Source organism: Aquarana catesbeiana, linkage group LG01 (genome assembly GCF_042186555.1).
Source record: "Aquarana catesbeiana isolate 2022-GZ linkage group LG01, ASM4218655v1, whole genome shotgun sequence".
Taxonomy (NCBI): Eukaryota; Metazoa; Chordata; class Amphibia; order Anura; family Ranidae; genus Aquarana; species Aquarana catesbeiana.
This window is the reverse complement of record NC_133324.1, coordinates 79,035,695-79,058,874: the sequence shown is the minus strand read 5'-3', so window position 1 is coordinate 79,058,874 and position 23,180 is coordinate 79,035,695. Positions and strand designations below refer to the sequence as shown.

The following is a 23,180-nucleotide window of genomic DNA, read 5'->3' as shown; positions in this document are numbered from 1 at the left end:
GTCCTCTGGGCCGTGTGTGTTGCCAGATAACAGGCTCCATGGTACACCATTGTAGTCATTCAAAATAGACAACTTGTCCCTGACTTTTATCTGGAAAGAATGCTATCTGGTTTTGCATATTGTTATATTAGAAGACAAACACAGACTGAAATCCAGTGTAATCTAGTTTAATAAAAAAACATTTGCTCGTTGCAGACTATAAAAATGTAAGCAGTCTTATTCCGCGAACGCAGCGTATTAGGAAACATCAGCATTTTTACATCAGAAAGTAAGCATAGCTAAAGTAATCTGTTTATACTTCACTTCGGACTCATATGTATGTTATTTTTACCTTTCACAAAGGGTTCAAAAATGAATATGTAGCACAAAATGACTAAACTAAGTCCATGAATGAAATGCATGCTCCAAGAGGAGTTCTCCGGGACCCTGAAATCAGGGTCACTCCAAATATTGATGTCATCGAAAGAAGATGGCACTTTGCTCCACCTCCTGAACCATACTATTGGTTAGTGAATGGTCTAGAATGGTAAGGCACATGTATTGGAGAAGGGGTGGGATGGGGTTGAGGGCAAAAAATGGCTATATGGGATGACTTATATAGCGCTGCAAATGCGAATTGAATCACCTGAAGGCACTTGCTCCATCCTGTGGGTCCAGCTTGTTAGAAGAGGTAGGTCTTGAGTTTCTTCCTGAAGGCCTGATGGTTTTCTTCCATACGGATGTTGGTCGGTAGAGTGTTCCATAGCCGTGGTCCTTGGACTGCGATCAAGCTGGGATCAAGCTGACATTTGCTTTATAGAGCACCATGGGTTTCAAGCCCCCAAGGGGAATTTGATGATAATAGAAGATATATACATGCATTTAATGGAACCTGTATTGGGAAAATACCAAGAAATCTGGGAGACAGCCCTGCCCCCCCCCCCTCCCCCAGCACACAGCAGGTGTTTTAGCTGTGCATGTTTCCCACTGAGACAGTGTGTGTGTGTGTGTATGTGTGTGGGGTATCCATTTCCTCCACTCAGTTCTCAGATTACACTCAGCTCTCTGCTCTTTGCTGTGCTTTATTAAAAGTATTGCTTTATAGTTAGACAGAAATAAAATGACCTTTAAGAATTTAAAAAAACATCTGTGATAAAAACTCCTTCGGCATCGGCGTCACCCGGGTTCCGCCTTGGACCCTTATGTGAGTCTTATGCCTCGTACACACAATCGGACTTTCCGCCAACAAAACCATGGAATTTTGTCTGAAGGGTGTTGGCTCAAACTTGTCTTGCATACACACGGTCACACAAATGTTGGCCAACAATTACAAACGTAGTGACGTACTAGACGTACTACGTGGTTTTTCAGCTCTTTAGCGCCACCCTTTGGGCTTCTGCTAATTTTGCGTTAGTAGAGGTTTGGTGAGTGTTGATTCGCACTTTTCATTTCGTGCTTTTCAGTTCGTTTCTGAACGGCCGTTCGTCAACCAGACATGTTGCGGAATCGGAGGAGATAACGTGTTATTTATTATTATTGGCCTTGGAGTTATTGCTTTGACATTTTTTTTTGATTGAATAATGATTTGATTTGGTATATTTTCTATATTTTTGGATGCATAGAATGCACTTTTTGGTTAAGTTCTATTGGCAGATAGCATGTCTACTTTTTTTTTAATGCACATTCCACTCAGAGGAAGGTTGAATGATGCTGGCAATCCGAATGAGGACATCTATGAACAGGCAGATGTACTGAATGGGAAATCCCAGGGTTAAAAGTGAATATTGCAGCAAAATCTGGTTTTGTTACTTTATCTTTTAATGGGCTGTTCTTATTTCATTTTGATATTTTTGGCTGAAGTACAGCTTCAAAATAAATACTTACTGAAAACACACTGTGCTATCCCTTTAAATCTGCTAAATAAATGAAGACTCATAAAACGCGGAAATGATGATCATAATAAGCCAGTATTTCCTTTTTCCTTTCTAAAACATTTGCCTGAATAAATATTTTTCATTGTATATATTAGCTTTTTATTAATGACAAAACTGTGCAACAACATATGAGATGACTCCTATGAACTAGATAGCATCCAGGAAGCATTGCCATGTCAGATCTTGGCTCCCTTCTTGTGATCTCTTCTGGAACAGACACAGAACACTAAAACACTTTTATGTGTAGTAAATGGACAGTCCATGTGAATGAATATTTCAAGCGCAGCTGCAGGCAAACTGCAAATTACTGGCTGAATATTGGAAAAGTGGAAATAGAATTTTTTTATTCAAACTCACTCTGTTCCTGGCCTCTTCCTTTTATACTTATAGGGTCCTTGCATAGTGGCAGGTGAGCCTGTTCAATATAAATGCTGGTGTCTTTCTTTTTCCAGGATAGCCCAGGTCAGGGTTGCCAACCTCCCGCAGCATTTTTTTACTGACAAAACATGGAAAATTTACTGGCGGAGCACATTTTTTACTGGCAACCTGAGAAATTACAGAACTCGCACTGAAAACTAACAGTGAATATTTGAACAGTATAAACATGATATGGAAACACTGACAATACCAATAACAAAGTAATTTGCTTGATTTACACCTAAAAAGTCAACACAGCATGAAATTATCAGCACCTGATATTTACTGGCAGTTGTAAAAAAAATCACTGATTTTTACAAACTGTCGGTAAATTTACTGGTGGTTGGCAACCCTGGCCCAGGTGCAGCGTACAGCCTCCCGTAGACATGAATGGCTGTGAGCTGCTTTACCCTGGGTATATGGCATTGCTCTTGTAAAGAACAAGTATAGTATATGGGCATATGCAAAAATGAGAACGTTTTCTATTGTTTGCATATGCCTGTAAGTTATACATGTGCCTATTATAACAACAGTGTACAAACGAGTACGGCAGCACACAGCCATTGGTGTCTATGGAAGACTGTACAGTGCCCCTGGAATTCCCTTGCAGAGTAATGGAGCCTGCATTTACATTGAATGGGCATCTTCCCACGTCTATGATTATGCAGTCAGTAGGATAAAAAAATCTGCAGCATGGTTTTGAACAAGGGAGAGCCCTCTCTCCTGTGATGATGTGCGTGAGCACCCAATGGCTGGAGCGTCCTGCCATGGAAATTATATCTAGGTGAGTTTTTTGGCCAATTTCGGGGAGGGAAGGGGGGTGCTTGTAGGTGCAAAGGCCTATAGGGATGCCAGTTACATTAATCAACATTTTTGAAAGTCGCACAGTACTTCTACCTACTGGGGACCGTTTTCCTAAAAGTTGAACTTAACCTTTAATGCCTAATGGAACCTTTACATTTTATTTTGGAATGCAGTGGGGCTGGCTAAGGATTTCAAATCTGTCATTTAATGTGCTATGGATTTACTATATTATACTTCCCTGTGCCGGCAGAACACTAATGCTCTCACACAGAGCGGGTTGATCTAGATCTCCAGCAGTTCAATGCCACCTGTACAATGCTCCCATCAACAACGCTACTCAGGAAACAGTGCAGGGATTACTCTACAATGGCAGTATACATGTTAATATGTCCGTCTGGTACTTAAAACTCATGGTGACGTTTGATCGTTTTCATCAGTCCTGAGGGGCTAAATTTGACCAAAGTTATGAGAAGGTTACTTAATCTGGATGCATTGATTACATTTAGTATTATATTTTGATTTTACAGTCCAAGCGTTCTATAAATTAGATTTCATTGACTGTTTTTTATTTCTGCCTGCTGTAGCTCTTCATATCAGACTTTTGCCTCCTTTAATCTCTTTGAGTCTTCTGAAAAGCATATCACCCAACAGGTGATGCCCTATAGCACAAAAACAGCTAGAAATGTCCATTTTGTCCATTTTCTTTTTACATAATCTTTTTACTTTATTTTATTTTTTTGTATGCGTCCAAACTAGCACTAAACAAACACATAATCTTTTTTTAAATACATTTTGCATACTCTTTTTTTTAACATAAAGAGGCCTAATCCATACGGCTACAATCATACCTTAAACCATTATACCTGTTTGCTACATCTTTGTTACGGTTTCCAGCTATACCCACCTTCCATAGGGATGAATGGTAGATGTGAATGTGCTTAAAGCTCTGGTGTCCAACCTTCAGCCCAAGGACCGCATGCTGCCCTTTGCCACTTTTTATGGGGCCCCTGCAGTCAGTATTGTCTTTTACCTTGTCTAGGTGCTTTCTCAGGCCATTGAAGGTAAAGCATTCTTTAGACTGACTTATTTTATTTATTTCGTCATCTTACTTTTTTCTGTGCTACCCATACTTTTTCACTTTTTATGTTTTTCCCCTTCAGTCTTTTGTAATGGACCATGCTGAAAGAAATATAAGTTGTGTAAGAAATATTTTTTAAGGCCCCACACACACTATTTTTTCCTTCAGATTTACCAAAACCATATAATATGAGGTCAAACCTTAAGAGTTTCGATTTGTATGCAATCAGGCAGGCCCTTGCACTACATGGTTTTGGTAAATCTGAAAACAAAAATCGGCAGAAAATCTAATAGTGTGTATGGGGCTTAAGGGGGCTGCAGGGAGCAGAAATATGGAAGCATTGATTTGTAAAGGGGCAGTAATAGCAGTGATCTCATGTAATGTGTCTCCAGTCCATGACTCCCCAGTCTCCAATCTTATTGCATGTTTGCAGTGCTTTTTATCACTTGCACCATGCCTACTGAGAAAAAGACAAGGGTGAAGCGCCATCTAAGTGCAGTATAAAAACAAGTGGTTTATTTACACTTACATCCATGCCCCAACGCTATCAGCTATAGCCCTGTGGATTGCGGTGGCAGAGCCTGCAGGATGGGATGAGCGGCCGATGTCTGATTCTACATATGATAAGCCTTATTTTACTACACATCCTGTGAGCCTTCTTATTCTTATGTGAATAAACCACTTGTTTTTATATTGGACTTAGATGATGCTCCTCCCTTGTCTTTTTCTCTTGCATTACCTTAAAGAGCAGGCCAAACTCTGAGGATGGCTGCCACAGGTGCAGTTTAACCCTTATGGATGGTTTTTTGAAACCCTTGGACATTCTTTTGTTCTTAACATTTGGACTGTGTTGCATACAGGCTGGACACTGACTACTTTGTGCGCCAGAACATCTTTTGTTTAACCATGCCTGTTAACCATCCCCTGTTGCTTGTCTGAGAGCTTTCTGTAGCATTCCAGTCATTGCATTTTATGTGTTGTGTACGGTCCTTTGGTGATGTCAGAAGCTGCGCTTGAGGCCTCCTGCGTCACGAAGGTTGACCATCACCGACTTATATTAAGAAATTTTAGGGGCTTCCCATAATCACCAATAACTCTTTGTTTCATTGTTCCATATTGTGTTGGAGGCGTGAAAAAGAGCATGTTCTTGGTTGCTATGGGTAACAAGGATAGTACTACCTTTAGATATTGCATTAGGCACTGGTTGTCTTTGCGTGTCAGCACCACGGACAGAGTCGGTGAGCAGATATCACTGAATGGGATGGTGGTGGGTGTTATACACTGATCTTTGTTGAAACTACCTTGCTAATCATAAATTAAGAGATATATTTATGTAATATATATGCAAACCTGCCTAGTTAACATTTTGTTAGAGATGGTATGAAAATGTAGTTTAATAACAAGAAAAGGAGGTAATAGTGGAAGTTGGATATAAATACATTGAAAAAAAAAATGTTTTATTCAGCAAACTTTCTTAACTTCATCTGTTATGATGATACTGAGAAAAAAAGACATGAGAAAAACATGGCTGGGAAGAGATGAGCCAATCACATGAATATGAAATTAGATGTTTATGTTCATTCTTTACCAATGTTGCAAATGTTCATTTTGTGGCAATTGTATAAAACCGTGTCTGCCTGCAGTGGAGAACTGAAAGGCATTTCTTTTTATAGCATTAAATTATAAAATAGTTCTTGCAGCAGTTATATATGGTATATCAATGTTATTAATAAAAGTGGAGGTTTACTTTAAAGACACTCAGGGATAAATAGCCTCCAAAAACCTGCTAATAAGAATGCCAAAGCCATGCTAACACACAAAGCCCTGAAGCTCCCTGATTGCACTGAACGTTGTCATCCTTTTCCTGTCTCCTGCATATTCCCATCAGACAGTGAGACACCACGGGCCATGGTGATTGCTCTGACACTACTTAAAGGAGAAGTACAGCGAAAGCTTGTTTGGCTGTACTTCTCCTGTGGATCACAGGAGTGCAGTTAGTTTTGCACTCCTGTGACCCGCTGTCTGCTGACATCACAGAGCCAGTCCAGATCTTCCTACATGCCTGGAACGGCACCGGCTCAGCCTCTCAGCGAGCCACTGAGAGCCTGAGTCCAGTGCTCCAGTGAGTGAGGAGAGGGCAGAGCAGAGAGCGGAGTTCAGTGGCACGGCCAAAAAGTGGCTGCATCTGATAGGGTTGCAGTCACTGTACCCCCGACAGTTTTTCACTCAGCTCCATTGACTTTTCTCAAGTCAGGTGGTGTTTGCAAGGCCAGTCATGTCTCAAATGTCAGCCAATTCAACATTAGTCTGAAATGTGACCTGCCTGTGGGTCTCAGAGTGTCAGAATTTTGCCTGTCAGATTTCAGATTGCCTCCTCAATTATCAGCCATAATTGTAGGCTTTTGGAGGCTGTTGCAAGTACTGTTTAGCAGAACTTTAGAGACATTTGTCCTATATACAGTCTCTATATACAACTCCACTTCTTCCTCCAGCACACACTTGCCTGCAGAACCCAGCTGGATTACTGTGTGAAGATCTGACAGTCACTCAGTCAGATTAAAGGTAATAGCCCATTACAGGCAGGAACCCGAGGCCCCTTGGTTGTGTAGCAAAACTGCCAACTCACCTGGTTGCAGCTGCCCCTTTACTAGCCATCTAGGCTAGCTTCTAACCCAAAGTCCTCCTGACTGACACTCACCAGCCCACCCAGCTATTAGGAGATCTTCCAGTAGTGCTGACCTGCCCCTGCTGTCCTCTCTCCTTGCTCCCATGCCCCCAGGAAGGACTTCCTTCTTGTGTTATGGCAGGATCCTTCCAGCACCTGACCCCAACCCGAGGTAACCCCCCCCCAGACTAGGGGCCACCCTTGAGGGCCATGACAGCCTCCTCAGCACTCCATCTTCCACCCGACTCCCCTACTGGCATGACTCGTGCCTATTTATGAGGTAGCTTGCCCTCTGCTAGCCCTTTACTGAGGATTGGCTGAGGCCCTCATAGATATTTAAAACAGCTCCTCCTAACTTCCACCCACTGTGTCTAGAACATTCTCCAATGTCCCAGAAAACAGGGGGAGACACCAGAGAGGCTGCTAGAATGAGTCATCCAGCCCTGACTCACTGAACCCTGACCCAGATTCACAGCTCAGCCCTTAGCTAAACTACATTTTTCCTATACTAACAAACCTAACACTACTAGAGGGTGCTACACCTACATTTTATAACTGCATAATATTGTTAACCCTTGAAAGTCTCTTAGGTGATGAAAACACCTTTTTTTTAAAAACAGTAGCTATCTTTTTTGTGAGATTGTAGTGCATGAAATCAAATTAGTTCAAAGTCTTAAGCCGATGATCGATGGTTTAATCGATGGATTAACTTCAGTACAACCAGCCTGCCCATAGATGGATACAAATTTTTTTGATCCATCTATGAGCAGGCTGTACTAAGGTTAATCCATCGATCAACTTCAGTATAACCAGCTGGTCAGTTTTTTTTTTCGCCCTATCATTGCTGGTTGGTATAGTTGCCAATAGTGATGATTGTATTCTGCCAGTGGGGAAGGCTCCGTGTGCTCCCCACCCTCAGAACACAATAGCAGTGTGGTAGGGATTCCCCCATCAACACTGACTGTGTATGTTACAATTTGTTTTCTTTAGGATGCAGCCATCTGAGAAAAACCTATAGGCGTGCTGTGGAGAAGAAAACTTGCTCTATGTGGGAAATCAGTGGTCCCTCTGCAGTGGTAAGACACACCCACTGAGTCAGAGCTAGATTTCTTCAGTCAGAAGGGATCGTTAGCAGAGATGAGCTCAGGCGCGCATAGGCACAACTCTGAACCCACTCAAGCTATCCCACGGGGAAGCTGTCAAAGTTGACAGCCAATTATGGAGGGCGGAGGCATGTATAGTGGCATGTATAGGGGTGTGTATATGTACGGCTGTCAGCTGATAGATTCCCAGCGTGATGAGCTTGGGTGGGTCCAGACTTGTGTCTGAACCACCCAAGCCCAAGCCCAACCGCCCAAGCTCCTCACTAATCATGAGCTATGCTGATTGCAGAACTATATGGCATGTTAGACCTCTGCAGAGAAACCACTGCTCTTTACAAAAAGTGAAGGTCCTTCTCTACAACCTCCAGCTTTTCTGCTTAGGTCGTGGCTGTTTTCTAATGAAAGATAAACTGTAAGACTTTATCCACCTTTTATTTTTATGTACCTGGAATGTATTTAGCTGATTTAAATTGAATGTTTAATTGGACTTCGAACAGGAAAGCCAAGGAGAACATTATAAACATTTACAGCCACAATGAACTGTATACAACTTGTAACTTTCAGCAACACAGATCTTTAGTCCAGGTCTGACGCCCGGGCAGAAGTAGGAAAAACTTTTTCCGAAGGATGTACCAGGTTGTCTCTCTGTTCATAATGTCTTTCCAGCACAATCTCCAGGGAAGGCCCTACCAGATAAAGGACATTACTGTCTTCTGTACATGCAGTTGTCCTGAAAAGCCCGCATTTCCCAGCCGTCCTTATGAATATAAGGCACGTAAGGAAATTTGAAATATATCAACAGGTAGGCCTGGTTGCACAGAATTTCTTGGTGTGAAAATAATGCCAGATAACACTTTTACAAACAACAGTCTGCGCTCTTTCACCTCAATATTCAGACTGCTCTGATTAAATAATCCCCAGCCCTTATTTTTTTTCTTTTCAGCTCGGATCCAACTAGTGTTTCAAGGTCCTTAATGCCATCTCTGTTCCTGGTATGAAGAGAATTCCCTAATGCTGTTTTCATAGCTTGATCAGAATTCTAAAATGGAACAGTTTTCGACCCTGGCTATTTGTATAGAAGGGCCGGCCAGACTATTTTATCCCTAGTTAACCCTTCTCACCATAACACAAGAGGTCTTATTTATCAAAGTGACTGAGGGAAGAATGTACTTGTGGCAACCGAGAGGATTATTTCTTTCTCTCTCACAGTATGGGAGGATAAACAGAATGATCTGATTGGTTACTACTTGAACAGATCTTCCTTCATGGACTTGTAGTGCAGTGGTGATGCATTAGTTATCCAAATGGTTAAAGTGGGCCATCACTCAAAAGTGAAAGCACTGCTCAGCCCTTTCCTCTCCACCAATTTGCAACCTTTTTTTTTTTGGTAACTTTGTTACAGGTACCCAGTTCCACTTCCCTAATTCTCACCTAGGTGGGAATTACTTCATCTTGCCCTTCAGTGCTTTTTGGCCACTGCAAGTGTAGCGATCTGCCTTCTGCAATTGCCTCTCTGTCTAAATTTAGTGTGCATGTTACTGCTAGGCTTTAACCAACTTGAGCTAATGCATACCTTTTCTGGGCTCCGTAGGCTTTACTTAAGCCTGGTGGGTTGATTGCTTCAGCCTGTTCCTGGAAGGAAGTTCCCATACCTCCCAACCTTCTGAGATACGTGGGACACCTTTTAGCACAAAGTGTGTAGGCAAAAGACCCACCCGCTGCAACATCCCCAGTTACGTGGCTTTAATAAGAATTAATAAGCACAAATGGTTGGCTAAACCCAAAAGTTATTTTTCCATCACTATGTTTCCTTTATGCTGGCTTTTAAAATAATAATGTGATAATAAAAAGGTGTGTGAAAGGTTTAGTGTAGTGTACCACTTTATTATAGACGTTCACACATCTGTCCAAAAAAGGTACAAGTTAGGAGGAAAGAGGGACAGAGGGATTTGGTTCCAAAAGAGGGACAGTCCTGGCTTATCTAACCAAGCCAATCCCTGGGCAGCTACATTCAAAGATATAATCAAAGTGAAAATAACATATGAATGAAACACAACAAAATATATAGTGTATAGTGTTTATATAGAGGTGGAGGCACTATCCTATCTTCTGTTGGGCACTTTCCTAGTGGTATTATGCCTGTATACCACCGTGGAGGAATATATTGATACACCAGTTCCAGTATATGAACTTTCTTGGTGTTTTTTTTTTCCATCAAGGACTCTATAGTGTTCTTTTGAGGAAATGCACCATTTTGTATTACTTTCTGTTCGCAGGATTGTTCATTCTTTTGCTGTGTATCATTCATATGTTATTTTCACTGTGATTATTTTTAACCAGCGTGACTTATTTTTGGAATTGTATGTTGTGTGTGTCTCACAAAAGGTTGCAGCAGGTTTATTTTAGATTTCACAGGAACATATCTCATTTATTTTTACATAGATAGCACAGTAATTAAAATTTTTGGTTACATTTCGAAGATATGGCCTGGAGAGATGATAAATGTTTAGGAGCACCTTACTAGAGCTCCCTTTCCACTGGGTCTCTCCATGTGGGAAGGTGAACTGTGTGAAGACTGCTGTTTGAGCTAGGCCTCAGGCCAGGTATTTTTTGTCTGCTTACAGAGGGACTGGAGTGAGTTCTTGGTACGAGAAAAAACAGTTTACTGCTCTCAAAGGTTAACAGATTTATCTGGCTCTCTTCTGTCCATCAGCATTAACTTTTAGCGGTCACTTGCATAAGACCTATTGCTGGCTCAGTACATTTGTTCTCCTCTTTGCATTTTTGGCTATCCTGCAACCCTTAAACGCTCCCTTCTGTATTTGAGTAATGCAATAAATAGTAAAAAAGACCCACAAAATGGAAGCTTGGTTTTTGCCAGGTGAACTGTTGGTGTGCCGTGTGGTTCAAAAACAAGACAGGTAGTCACAGGACACGTAAGTGGACCCAATTATTTCCAGTGGCTCCCTCTGAAGAAATGGCTATGCAAGTATTCCACACTGGGGTCCACATTCCACACTGGGGATCCATAACTACCTGCTCCTCCTGCAGCATGCTGATTTTAACTGACTGCCTTGTGTGTAAGTACAAGCTGGTGGGAGCCAAGGGGGAGCATACATATAAATGTATGTGTATAACCTTTCAACTTTTAACTTTTTACATTTTTCAACTTTTTAGTTGTATCTGACTCTCAGCAATGTCCGATAAGCTGGAAAGGCTTTCCCAAGAAATTTTCTTGGCAAATTTTTTATGAGGTTGTTCATCGGGTCTTTCCTCGACTCTCTCCAATTGCTCAGGCTTGAAACTGGCATGCAGAATGAAATAACACATGTGCATAGCTAGTTTGCACACCCTTACTAGTACCAAAAAGAGGAGCCAATAAACCTATTAGCACCTATTTGGAGTATAGGAAGCCCATGCAAACACAGGGAGAAGATCACACCCCATGCAGAAAGTGTTATGGCCAAGATGTGGGCCAGGGATCCCAATTCTGCAAGGCATTAGTGCTAACCACTAAACTACTATGCCGCCCCAATGAAAACCGATGCTGACAGATATGAAGTGCTGTCATCTTGAGGTACCTACACGTACCCACAAGTGCCTAAAATCTAAGGTCCCTATCTCATGTGCATACATACTAGGGCCAATTTAGACCTGAGACAATTAACCAACCATCCTGTCATTGGAGTGCAGGAGGAAATCACAGTACCCTGAGGAAACCCACACAAGCAGAGGGAGAACATGAAGCCAGTACTCATACCAAGCATTATAATCCATCTTGTACTGCATTACTTTCTGTACTTTAAAATTTGTTTGGTCCTTCGTTTATAAGATAAGCTCAGAATTTCTTCCTAGGTCATAAATATAGAGATCTGAACAGCTCTACCATTAGAAACAATTAGAAGGTTTGTATTTAGGCTGGAGCTCTTCTGTAAAAAATCCCCAGCTATTTGTTTGTGCCCATGTTTACATGAATAGGGTCATATAAGCCTTTTTCCTATTGTTTATCATATGTGGCATGCTAATATCACCCAGTGGTTACTGCTTCTCCCTGATTTCATTCCAACTCACTTAAACAGACCCACCCCGTAGAACAAAGTTTATTTAGCCTGTTTTCATTCTGCAAGTCGAATTGCATTAAACCCGGTTGTGTGTCATCGCAGGGAGTTCCATTCCGCAGACAGAGAGCCTGAAAGTCGGCAATGAGTTAGGATGACCACCAGGGATTGCCATAGAAACCACAAAAACCAAACGAAATGAAAGGCATAATAACGCCTTCATCTTTCGGAATTTCGGACAAGGAAAAAGAAAGGTTTATTCTGGGGAAACAAGGACGCCTCGCTGTGTGAATGCAGCACAACATGCCGATGGATGCCAGCTGAGAAAGTTAATTAAGAAAGAAATAATTGTGTGCAGCAAAATGTATTAGAAATGATATTATGTGAGGTTAGCATAGAAAACCACATGACATAGAAGTGAGTTTGTCTTAGGTTTAGTGGTGTATGATGCACTTCCAGACTCTATGTCCTTACTGATTGACTTCTGGGAGAGATGGAAACATTCTTTAAAGGGCCACTACACATAAAGCATATGTTGGTTTGTGCAGGAGAGTTTTTTTCCTTTAAGTCAAACTCTACCCAAACAGCTAAATGAAAAACCAAAATACAGAAATTAATTTTCCTGCATCTTAAAGCAACTTTGTCAATACCATTTACAAACTGAAACACAACTAGCCTGCCAAAGACCACCTTTCAAGTTTATTTACAGCCAAAACCTTTTTATTAGTTTTGGATAGAGAGGGGAAGGATTAGAACCCCTGTTCATGGAATTCATCATGTGTGTCTTCCGGAAGTGAAAACTGTCGGGAAGATTTACTGAAACCGGTGCACACGAAATATGGTGCAGCTGTGCATTGTAGCTAATAAGCCTCTAGGTTTTATCGTCAAGACCTAATTGAACAAGCTGAAGTTAGTAACTGATTGGTTGCTATACACAGTTGCACCAGTTTTAGTTAATTCCTCCCATTAAATCAAACAAGTATTTAAAGATGACTTTCTTGTTCTCCTTGCCTGCAGATTCAACATAGACACAGAAGTCTGACTTGAAACAATGCAGTATTTATGCCTCATGCACACAGGGCGTTTTTACTGCCGCTTTTAGCAGGCATTTTTTTTTTTTTTTTACAGCTTCAAAACGCCTCTCCATGTTTTTCTAGGTGTCCTTGCACACATAGGCTCTTAGGAACTATATGTGGTATAGGTGTTTTCAAGCTGTAAAAAAAAAACAGGCCCACCGTGTTCTGGAGCAGCGTTAAGCTGTAAAAACATCTGCTGCGCCTAAACGCGTGTTAACGCTGTATACAGCGTTAAGTCGCATCAAGCATTTCTAAGCTGTAGTAATTGGATTCGGGAGTGGAAAATAGAAGAGGGCCGAGAAACGCTGCTGATTGTGGCTAAACGTGCAAAAACGCCAATGCAAAACTTCTAAAAGCGCGTTTTCACAGTCGCTTTTTCCTGGCATTGTATTGGCTTTGCAGCTTGTTCCTGTTAACGCCCTGTGTGCGTAAGGCCTTACACTGACCTAGTCTTAAAGTGGTTGTAAACCTCACACCATGTCCGTTGAACTGTGTTAATCTGTACAGCATGCAGGCTGGTATGAATGAGCCCTTAAAGGAGAAGTTGGGCCAAAGCTATTTTGACCTTATTTCTCCTAGGAGTTCACTTCATTTTGCACTCCTGTGACCCATTTTTGTCCTACACTAAAGCCGTTGGCTGACATCACTCAGCCAGTCCAGGCTCTGGAAAGGTCGCGACTTTACAGTCAGGATCCACCCAAATTCCTGGACCAGCAACTGGCCCAGCCGCTGAGAGTCTGAGCCAGACTCTCCCACCCCCTCAACAGCTCGGCGCTCCAGTGAGTGCTGGAGGTGCAGAGCAGAGAGTCGGTGACTGATAGTCACCGGCTCTCTGCTCACTGAAGACAGAGAATTGAGTGATCAGCGTTTTTTTATCGCTCAGTTCTCGGTCTTAGAGGCGGTGGGGGACAGCTGCAGCTGGGATAAATGCAGCAGCCATATAGGTGAGTATGATTGTTTATTTTTTTGTATTCCCAAACTTCTCTTTTAATTATTTTTTTTTTTAATGAATACATACAGTGCTTCCGGAAAGTATGCGCAGCGCTTCACTTTTTCCACATTTTGTTATGTTACAGGCAAGCCTTATTCCAAAATGGATTAAATTCATTATTTTCCTCAAAATTCTACAGACAATACCTTATAATGACAATGTGAAAGAAGTTTGTTTGAAATCTTTGCAAATTTATTAAAAATAGAAAAAGAAAAAAATCACATGTAGATAAGTATTCTCAGCCTTTGCTCAATACTTGAAGCACCTTTGGCACCAATTACAGCCTCAAGTCTTTTTGAGTATGATGCTACAAGCTTGGCACACCTATTTTTTGGGCAGTGATGCTGCCACCATTATGCTTCACTGTAGGTATTCGCCAGGTGATGAGCGGTGCCTGGTTTTACACAGACATGACGCTTGCCATTCAGGCCAAAGAGTTCAATCTTTGTTTCATCAGACCAGAGAATTTTGTTTCCTATGGTCTGAGAGTCCTTCAGGTGTCCTTTGGCAAACTCCAGGCGGGCAGTCATGTGCCTTTTACTGAGGAGTGGCTTCCGTCTGGCCACTATACCATAAAGGCCTGATTGGTGGAGTGCTGCAGAGATGGTTGTTCTTCTAAAAGGTTCTCCTCTCTCCACAGAGAAATGCTGGAGCTCTGTCAGAGAGACCATCGGGTTCTTGGTCACCTTCCTGACTAAGGCCCTTCTCCCCCGATCGCTCAGTTTGGCCGGGCAGCCCGCTCTAGGAAGAGTCCCGGTGGTTCAAAACTCCTTCCATTTACGGATGATGGAGGCCACTGTGCTCATTGGGACCTTCAATGCTGCAGACATTTTTCTGTAACCTTCTCCGGATCTGTGCCTGGATACAATCCTGTTTCAGAGGTCTACAGACAATTCCTTGGACTTCATGACTTGGTTTGTGCTCTTACATGTACTGGTAACTGTGGGACCTTATATAGACAGGTGTGTGCCTTTCCAAATCAAGTCCAATCAAATGAGTTTACCACATGTGGGCTCCAATCAAGTTGTAGAAATATCTCAACAATGATTAGTGGAAACAGGATGCACCTGAGCTCAATTTTGAGTGTCATGGCAAAGGCTTTGAATACTTATGTACATGGGATTTTTTATTTTTAAGAAATTTCTAAAGATTTCAAACAAACTTCTTTTACATTGTCATTATGGGGAATTGTTTGTAGCATTTTGAGGAACATAATGCATTTAATCCATTTTGAAATAAGGCTGTAACATAACAAAATTTGGAAAAAGTGAAGCGGTGTAAATACTTTCCGGATGCACTGTACCTGAACTACCTGTACTTCAACCTGAAGTTCACCTTCATTTAAGTATCTTACTGCTTAAACCTATTAAATCCCTCAATGAGGATCTCCAGCATCTGCAGTTTGAGATGTTAAAAGTGACTATGTTCAGTGAACCTTGTAATGTTCTTCCATTTTATTTTTCCTCCAAAAACTGCAGTGAACTATAACCTTACATTTTCCATGGCATCGCCAAATTATTTTAGGGACATTAAACATCGCTCAGTTACATTACGCTTTTGTGGTTCTCAACACAGAACTCTCTAATTGAGCCCACTTAGCTAAACTGCGGTTTAAATGGATTATGTTAATGTGTCTGTCTCATCCATTTCTTCTCAGTGCGTAAAGCTGTTAGTTTAACATTAGCAAATTGCTTCCCAAGGAAAATGAAAAGTCAGTGAGGCATGGAAAAAAAGCAAAATTTTACCGTTCTTGGCCGATTTTCTGCAAAGGGCGGGGAGAGCTGGTGACATTAATCATAAAGTTCATCGGCGGAGGCAAGAAAGTGTGCCAGCATTTCCCTTTCTCTGTTAAAGTATTTGCATGCCTACTGTCTTGGTTTGGGTTCAAATAACTCATCCCTCTTTTCTTCAGGTTAGGCCCACTTTTTGTATGTTGGACAAGTTTGATACTGGAAATGTTATACCTTAATTTGGCTTCTTTTTCTTAAAGCTAAACTCTTTGTGAATATTTACAGTAGTTGAGCTTGGACCAATGTAAGTACTGTATGCATATCTGATACCTGAGGGGATGCTGGTGCTACTACAGTGATAGCCATGATCTTCCAGGTCTTGTGCGAGTGGCTTCCCTTCTGCAAAATGACCACAGGTGGTCACTAGATTGGCACTGACACCATTCATAGTATACCTTGTGTGTTTTTTTTTTTCAATGAATGCAAAGTGTTCTCTGATTGAACAAGGTGGTGATCGTCATGTCACTGCCCCACCTCTCCACCTTATATGAGATATGCATAATCATATGTATGAGATATGCATACTTGGACTGCTGGACCCATGTAGGTATGCAATATATGTATACAGTATATATATCATACCTGGAGTTCATTAATAAAACCTTACTCCTGCCAATTCCTTTTTAGTTTTGGATAGAGTGGGGAAGACATAACACTTCTGTCAGTTTTCCTTTGAGCCTGTGACCCCATTGGAGGGATTTTCCCTAACTTCCTTTCCCTCTGATGTCCACATAAAAATGAAGGGTGAGGTTGTCATGAGGACAGGGATGCAGTGCGCCGACCTAACCAACCAATTGGTTAAAGGTTAGAAGGGCACCAAAGATTGTAACAGGGTCATGGTAGCAGGTATTGTAAGACTTTAGAATCTGAAAAGATATTTCACAGGGTAGGACGGTGGTTTAGTGGTCAGTACTTGTGCCTTGCAGATTGAGGTTCTTGGGTTTCGAATGTTGGCCATGACACTATCTGTATAGAGTTTGTATATTCTCCTGGTGCATGTGTGGGTTTCCTCTGGGAAATCTGGTTTTCTCCCACACGCCAAAGACATGGTGATTGGTTAATCATCTAATTTGGCCCTAGTATGTGTGGGTCTGAAAATCCCAACTGCAGTCTCTTATGGCAGACCCTGGTAACACTCTGCTGAGTGACCAGTGCAGCTCTGATATATATTCAGGTGCACCATCCAGCTGCAGTAACTGTCAAACTCTTATAGAAGGTAAGTATTATAGAGAACGCTGCTTATTTATTGAAAAATATCCTGGATTATGTATTAAGCAGTCCAGCATAATATAGTATTAAGTAGTCCAGTATTATGTTAGTATTAAATAGTCCAGTATTTATATAGTATTAAGAACTTATTAAACTGGAATTCAGTTTAATGCCAAAGCGACCTTAACATACAATCCCTTTCCCCAAGCCCTATTCTGCTGCCCTGCTCAAGAAGACTCTGTGCTAAAAGAATGGAGGTCCAATACCAGTAACTGATTCGTCCTGCTGGCCCAAAAAAATATATTGTGGTACTGAATTTAGCTCCCAACTCTCTTCGTTTAGTGCTCTGCACTATAAAACAATAATACCTGTGGATAGCCACTTTCATGTATACATGAGACAACTTCAAAACCATTTGCTTATGGAGTCTATTGTACAATGGCAAATAAAACGTCATATAGAAAGAATTCATAGGGTACTAATTAGATTATTTCTCACAGAAAATTTATAAAAAAAGAGTATGCAGGAATACACAATACCAGTTAAGACCCCCAAAAAACACACATACGTACTATTGTCCAATTTTCGCAGCAATCTGCTTATTCTCTCTATTCTCTTTGCCATAACAAGTAAAGACAAACATATCAATGGATGGATATTCTGGATGTCCATAATCTGCCAACAGTTGAGGCTAAAGCTGGACATACACCAGTAAAATTTAGGAAAAAAATAGTTTTCAAAATATTATTTTGAGCTGCTTCATATATACTACACTTTTGCTTTCACAGAGCTTCTGCTCATTTCCGAAGCTCTAGAGCAGGGATATGCAATTAGCTGACCTCCAGGTGTTGCAAAACAACAAGTCCCATCATGCCTCTGCCTCTGGGTGTCATGCTTGTGGCTGTAAGAGTCTTGCTATGCCTGGGACTTGTAGTCCTGCAACAGCTGGAGGCCCGCTAATTGCGTATCCCTGCTTTAAAGCAACTGCTCTAGCAGAGTGCAACTGCAGTATGCAAAGTGCATGGCCTATTTGCCTTTAGTAAATCAACCCCTATGTGTCCATGTTAATCACCCACTCCTGAACGCCTAAGAATCAGGTTCAGGATAGGAATGTTTTGACCGCCGGCCGCAAAAGAGGTAAAATTGTGGTGCGGCCAGCGGTCATAATAGGCTATGTGTACATGAAGCCTAAGGCCAGGTTCACATATGTGCAGCTGCAGTTTTCAGCTCGGGGTCCGGTGCGTTTCTGTTCACCGGTTCATGTGCGATTCAGGTCCGAATTTTTGCCTGAACTGGTCCCAAAAATGCACAGGACCCTTTTGGAAACTGCACCGCAGCAGCCCCGGCCATGTATGAACCGGCTCCATTGAGAGCCGGTCACATTTGCATGTCATGCGAATTGGATGCAGTGAACCCAGCCTAATAGTTAATGGGATCAAATTGATGAGCATTTTTAACTGTTGAAACAAGGAAAATTGAAAAAGGGTGGAAAATGTTTCTTGAATCAGCAAACTGTGAATGAATGTGGTCTTCATTTGGGAAAATTTGTATTTTTTGTAATGCCCATGTGCCTTCCAAAAACAAACATTCAATTTGAAATAATGGCATGGCAATCAAACAAAATATTTCAGGGTTTTCGTACAAATTTTGTCTATAATAGTTAGATAATAATAATTATTTGATCCCCTGCAGATTTTGTACGTTTACCCACTTACACATAAATTAAGGGTTTATAATTTTTATCATTCGTGTATTTTAAATGCTAGAGACAGAATATCAACCAAAAATCCAGAAAAAAACAAATGAAACAAATGCTATAAATTAAGTTGCAGTTCAGTGAGTAAAATAAGTATTTGATCCCCAGGAAAAACATGACTTGGTGGAGAAACCCTTGTTGGCAAGCACAGAGGTAAGACATTTCTTATAGTTGGAGACCAGGTTTGTTCACATCTCAGGAGGGATTTTGGTCCACTCTTCTTTACAGATCTTCTCTAAATCCTTATGGTTTCTTGGCCAAAGAAAAAAGGGAATATTTGGGACTTTAAATGAGACACAACAGGGAATATTGCGCCTCCATCCCTGGTTGCTTTTGCAAAAAAGAGGGGGGGAGGGGGGGACTTTAGATGAGGTGCGTGGGGTAGAGCCAAACAAAACCATATACATATGTAAAAAATTGTATTCTTTATTAGACCAAAGATAGGGCATGGATCAACCCATATAAACGCATAATAGCACAATGGCATATAAAATACAAAGTATCAACATACATATTGAGTATAGTCACCAACATGACACAGAAATTAAATATTATACATCACAGTTCTCCAAATGGAGTAGGCATAACATTATATCAGGGTGGTAAAGCAATAAAAAACATCTAGAATCATGAATATGAGATGGATGTATCAAAATAAGCTTGATGACGTTTCATGGACTTCTATCCACTCATCAGGAGCAAGTGCATCCATATACTATAAAGGGGATAAAAAAATCACCATTAAGTTTGATATAACCACAAACTGGAGGGGTAGAGGGATTAAAGATGATGATGAAGGTTTCTTGGCTGTCTCTTGGCAATTTAAAGTTGCACCTCCCTCCATAAATTTCCTATAGGATTAAGGTTTGGAGACTGACTAGGCCACTCCATGACCTTAATGTGCTTCTTCTTGAGCCACCCCTTTGTTGCCTTGGCGGTATGTTTTGGGTCATTGTAATGCTGGAAGACCCATCCACGACCCATCTTCAGTGTTCTGGCTGAGGGAAGGAGGTTCTCATCCAAGATTTTACAATACATGGCCCCGTACATTGGCCCCTCAATGCGGCAAAGTTGGCCTGTACCTTTAGCAGAGAAACAGCCACAAAGCATACTGTTTCCACCTCCATGCTTGACTGTAGGGATGGTGTTCTTAGGGTCATAGTCAGCATTTTTCTTCCTCAAAACACGGATTGCATGAAACCTACTTGGATATGACCTTCATCAGCCTCTAAGCAGAAGCAGTACAAGAGCCAATCAGTTCATCTTCAGTGCTCATGCGCTTACAAGGGATATTCTGATAGGAGGAGAGAGAGCAGAATGGCAGTAAGATGAGCTCATCGGTGTGCTGCTTCTCCTTCACTGTCCAATCGCATGCTAGTTTCTTAATTGCAGTTGTGTCACCTACTTGTGTTACTTAATTACAACTGAGAAAAATAAGGTCTCTGCCAGACAGGGCTGTGCTAAGTGGCAGAGCTGTGTGAATTGCAGAAATGTAGGGACAAAAATACAACTCCTTTTGGCAGGTAAGATAGTTCCCTTATTTGTATTTCATCTGTGTATTTGGATGTTTGCCTGGAGTTCAGCTTTAATTTCCTCCATTTATTTTCTTTTTTTGCACCACTAAAGTACAGTGTACCCAGAACATTAACAAGGAATATTCTGTAAAGTAAGAGAACCAGTGAAATGTTACCAGCTTCATTTCATTGAGGACTAGCAGGCAGGATAAATGACAGACTGGCTTTGTATTTACCCTGTCAGCTACAGAATGGAGTTTTTTTACCCCTCAGCCAGGGAATAATTTGTCCAGATGAATAGAGCCATTCATTAGTTAGAGTGCTTCACTAATTGTGTTTGAAAGTCTAAAAGCAAACCACAAGCAGGCGAGAGAAACTAATGCCATAGCAACTCTGTAGTGATAAAAATTATTCCAGTCAGTGAAAAGCGAATTAGTAAAGTTCAGGGAAGGCTCTCTGACCCGAGTTTGCAGGGTAGTACAATGAGAAATGTTAACTTTAGACAAGATTTCCAATATCTTACCAGTTCTCTCATCTATGGTATGACATTTAAAGTGGAACTTAAGTTAAAAAAAAAAAAAACACCCTCTAGACCGCATAGGTAGGTAGGTCCACTATTATCTAGACCCCCAAATCCCCAGCCTGACTGACCCTGGCCTACCTCTTTCATTCATTGGATTTCAGTTCTTTGAATCATGGAGGTGCAGCATCACATGCAGGCATAGGGGGGCTCTACATGCAAATGCAACCTGCCTAAGAATGCCAACTTTTTCAAATTGACGTCCACCTATCTAGGCATTTTGAGATTTACATAACTCCTTCCAAGAGCCAACCCACTGCTTGCATTAATGCTGAGGGGCCTTTAGAGGAATACTGAAGCAGGGTCCTGTGTAGTTTTTCATGGCTGCCAGCCCCTCATACTAGCCATGATTTGCCTGCATTGCAAAGAGAATCAATGAGAAGAGAAGATACCCAATAATGACATCACTGTTAAAAAAAGGTATGTAATTAAAATGGAAAAGTTATATTGAAAAATGTCTTGTTGATGGGGGGGGGGGAGGGCTGAGAGAAGACAAAATATAATCAGATTGACCTCTTGCCGTTCATTTATTGCATACAGTGCCTTGAAAAATTATTCATACCCCTTTCCACATTTTGTCATGTTACAACCAAAAACGTAAATGTATTTTATTGGGATTTTATGTGATAGACCAACACAAAGTGGCACATAATTGTGAAGTGGAAGAAAAAAGGTTAAATGGTTTTCAATTTTTTTTTTTTACAAATCAATATTTGAAAAGTGTGGTGTACATTTGTATTCAGTCCCCTTTAATCTGATATCCCTAACTAAAATCTAGTGGAACCAATTGCCTTCAGAAGTCACCTAATTAGTAAAAAAGAGTCCACCTGTGTGTAATTTAATCTCAGTATAAATACAGCTGTTATGTGAAGCCCTCAGAGGTTTGTTAGAGAACCTTCATGAACAAACAGCATTACGAAGGCCAAGGAACACACCAGACAGGTCAGGGATACAGTTGTGGAGAAGTTTATAGCAGGGTTAGGTTATAAAAAAATCCCAAGTTTTGAACATCTCACAGAGCACTGTTCAATCCCTCATCCGAAAATGGAAAGAGTATGGGACAACTGCAAACCTACCAAGACATGGCCGTCCACCTGAACTGACAGGCCGGGCAAGGAGGACATTAATCAGAGAAGCAGCCAAGAGGCCCATGGTAACTCTGGAGGAGCTGCAGAGATCCACAGCTCAGGTGGGAGAATCTGTCCACAGGACAACTATTAGTCATGCACTCCACAAATCTGGCCTTTATGGAAGAGTGGCAAGAAGAAAGCCATTGTTGAAAGAAAGACATAAGAAGTCCTGTTTGCAGTTTACGAGAAGCCATGTGGGGGACACAGCAAACATGTGGAAGAAGGTGCTCTGGTCAGATGAGACCAAAATTTAACTTTTTGGCCTAAAAGCAAAATGCTATGTGTGGTGGGAAAACTAACATTGCACATCACCCGGAACACACCATCCCCACCGTGAAACATAGTGGTGGCAGCATCATGTTGTGGGGATGCTTTTCTTCAGCAGGGACAGGTGGAGCTGATCAGAGTTGAAGGGAAGATGGATGGAGCCAAATACAGGACAATCTTAGAGGAAACCTGTTAGAGTCTGCAAAAGACTTGAGACTAGGGTGGAATTTCACCTTCCAGCAGAAAAATGACCCTAAACATACAGCCAGAGCTACAATGGAACAGTTTAGCTCAAAGCATATTCATGTGTTAGAATGGCCCAGTCAATGTCCAGACCTAAATCCAGTTGAGAATCTGTGGCAAAACTTGAAAATTGCTGTTCACAGACGCTCTCCATCCAATCTGACAGAGCTTGAGCTATATTGCAAAGAAGAATGGGCAAAAACTTCACTCTGTCTAGATGTGCAAAGCTGGTAGAGATACCCCCAAAAAGACTTGCAGCTATAATTGCAGCGAAAGGTGGTTCTACAAAGTATTGAATCAGGAGGGCTGAATACAAATGCACGCCACACTTTTCACATATTTATTAGTAAAAAAATGTTGAAAACCATTTATCATTTTCCATCCAGTTTACAATTATGTGACACTTTGTCAATAGGAAGTAGTGATATGGGTAGGTGAAAATGACAAGGAAATGGCACCAACATCCCTGTAGATAAATGTAAACAAGGGAATTTTTTGGCGGGATTTTTGAGGTACGGTAGAGTAGGCTGTCGACTACCATACCCATCAGCAATCGCTCACCCATATGAAGATCTTTTGCCTGTGA

The 23,180-nt window shown here is 41.3% G+C and overlaps 1 protein-coding gene across 4 annotated transcripts in view; it reads left to right on the top strand.

The window, feature by feature from the left end:
* NPR3 (natriuretic peptide receptor 3) overlaps positions 1 to 23,180 on the top strand; it is a 152,284-nt gene that overhangs the window by 62,669 nt on the left and 66,435 nt on the right. For 2 of the 4 annotated variants that reach the window (XM_073620795.1, XM_073620787.1), the window contains exon 4: positions 18,969 to 19,013. The exons of the other annotated variants lie outside the window; for them this stretch is intronic. In XM_073620795.1, the coding sequence (XP_073476896.1) occupies positions 18,969 to 19,013 (45 nt within the window). The remainder of the gene's footprint in view (positions 1 to 18,968; positions 19,014 to 23,180) is intronic. 4 annotated transcript variants of the gene reach the window in all.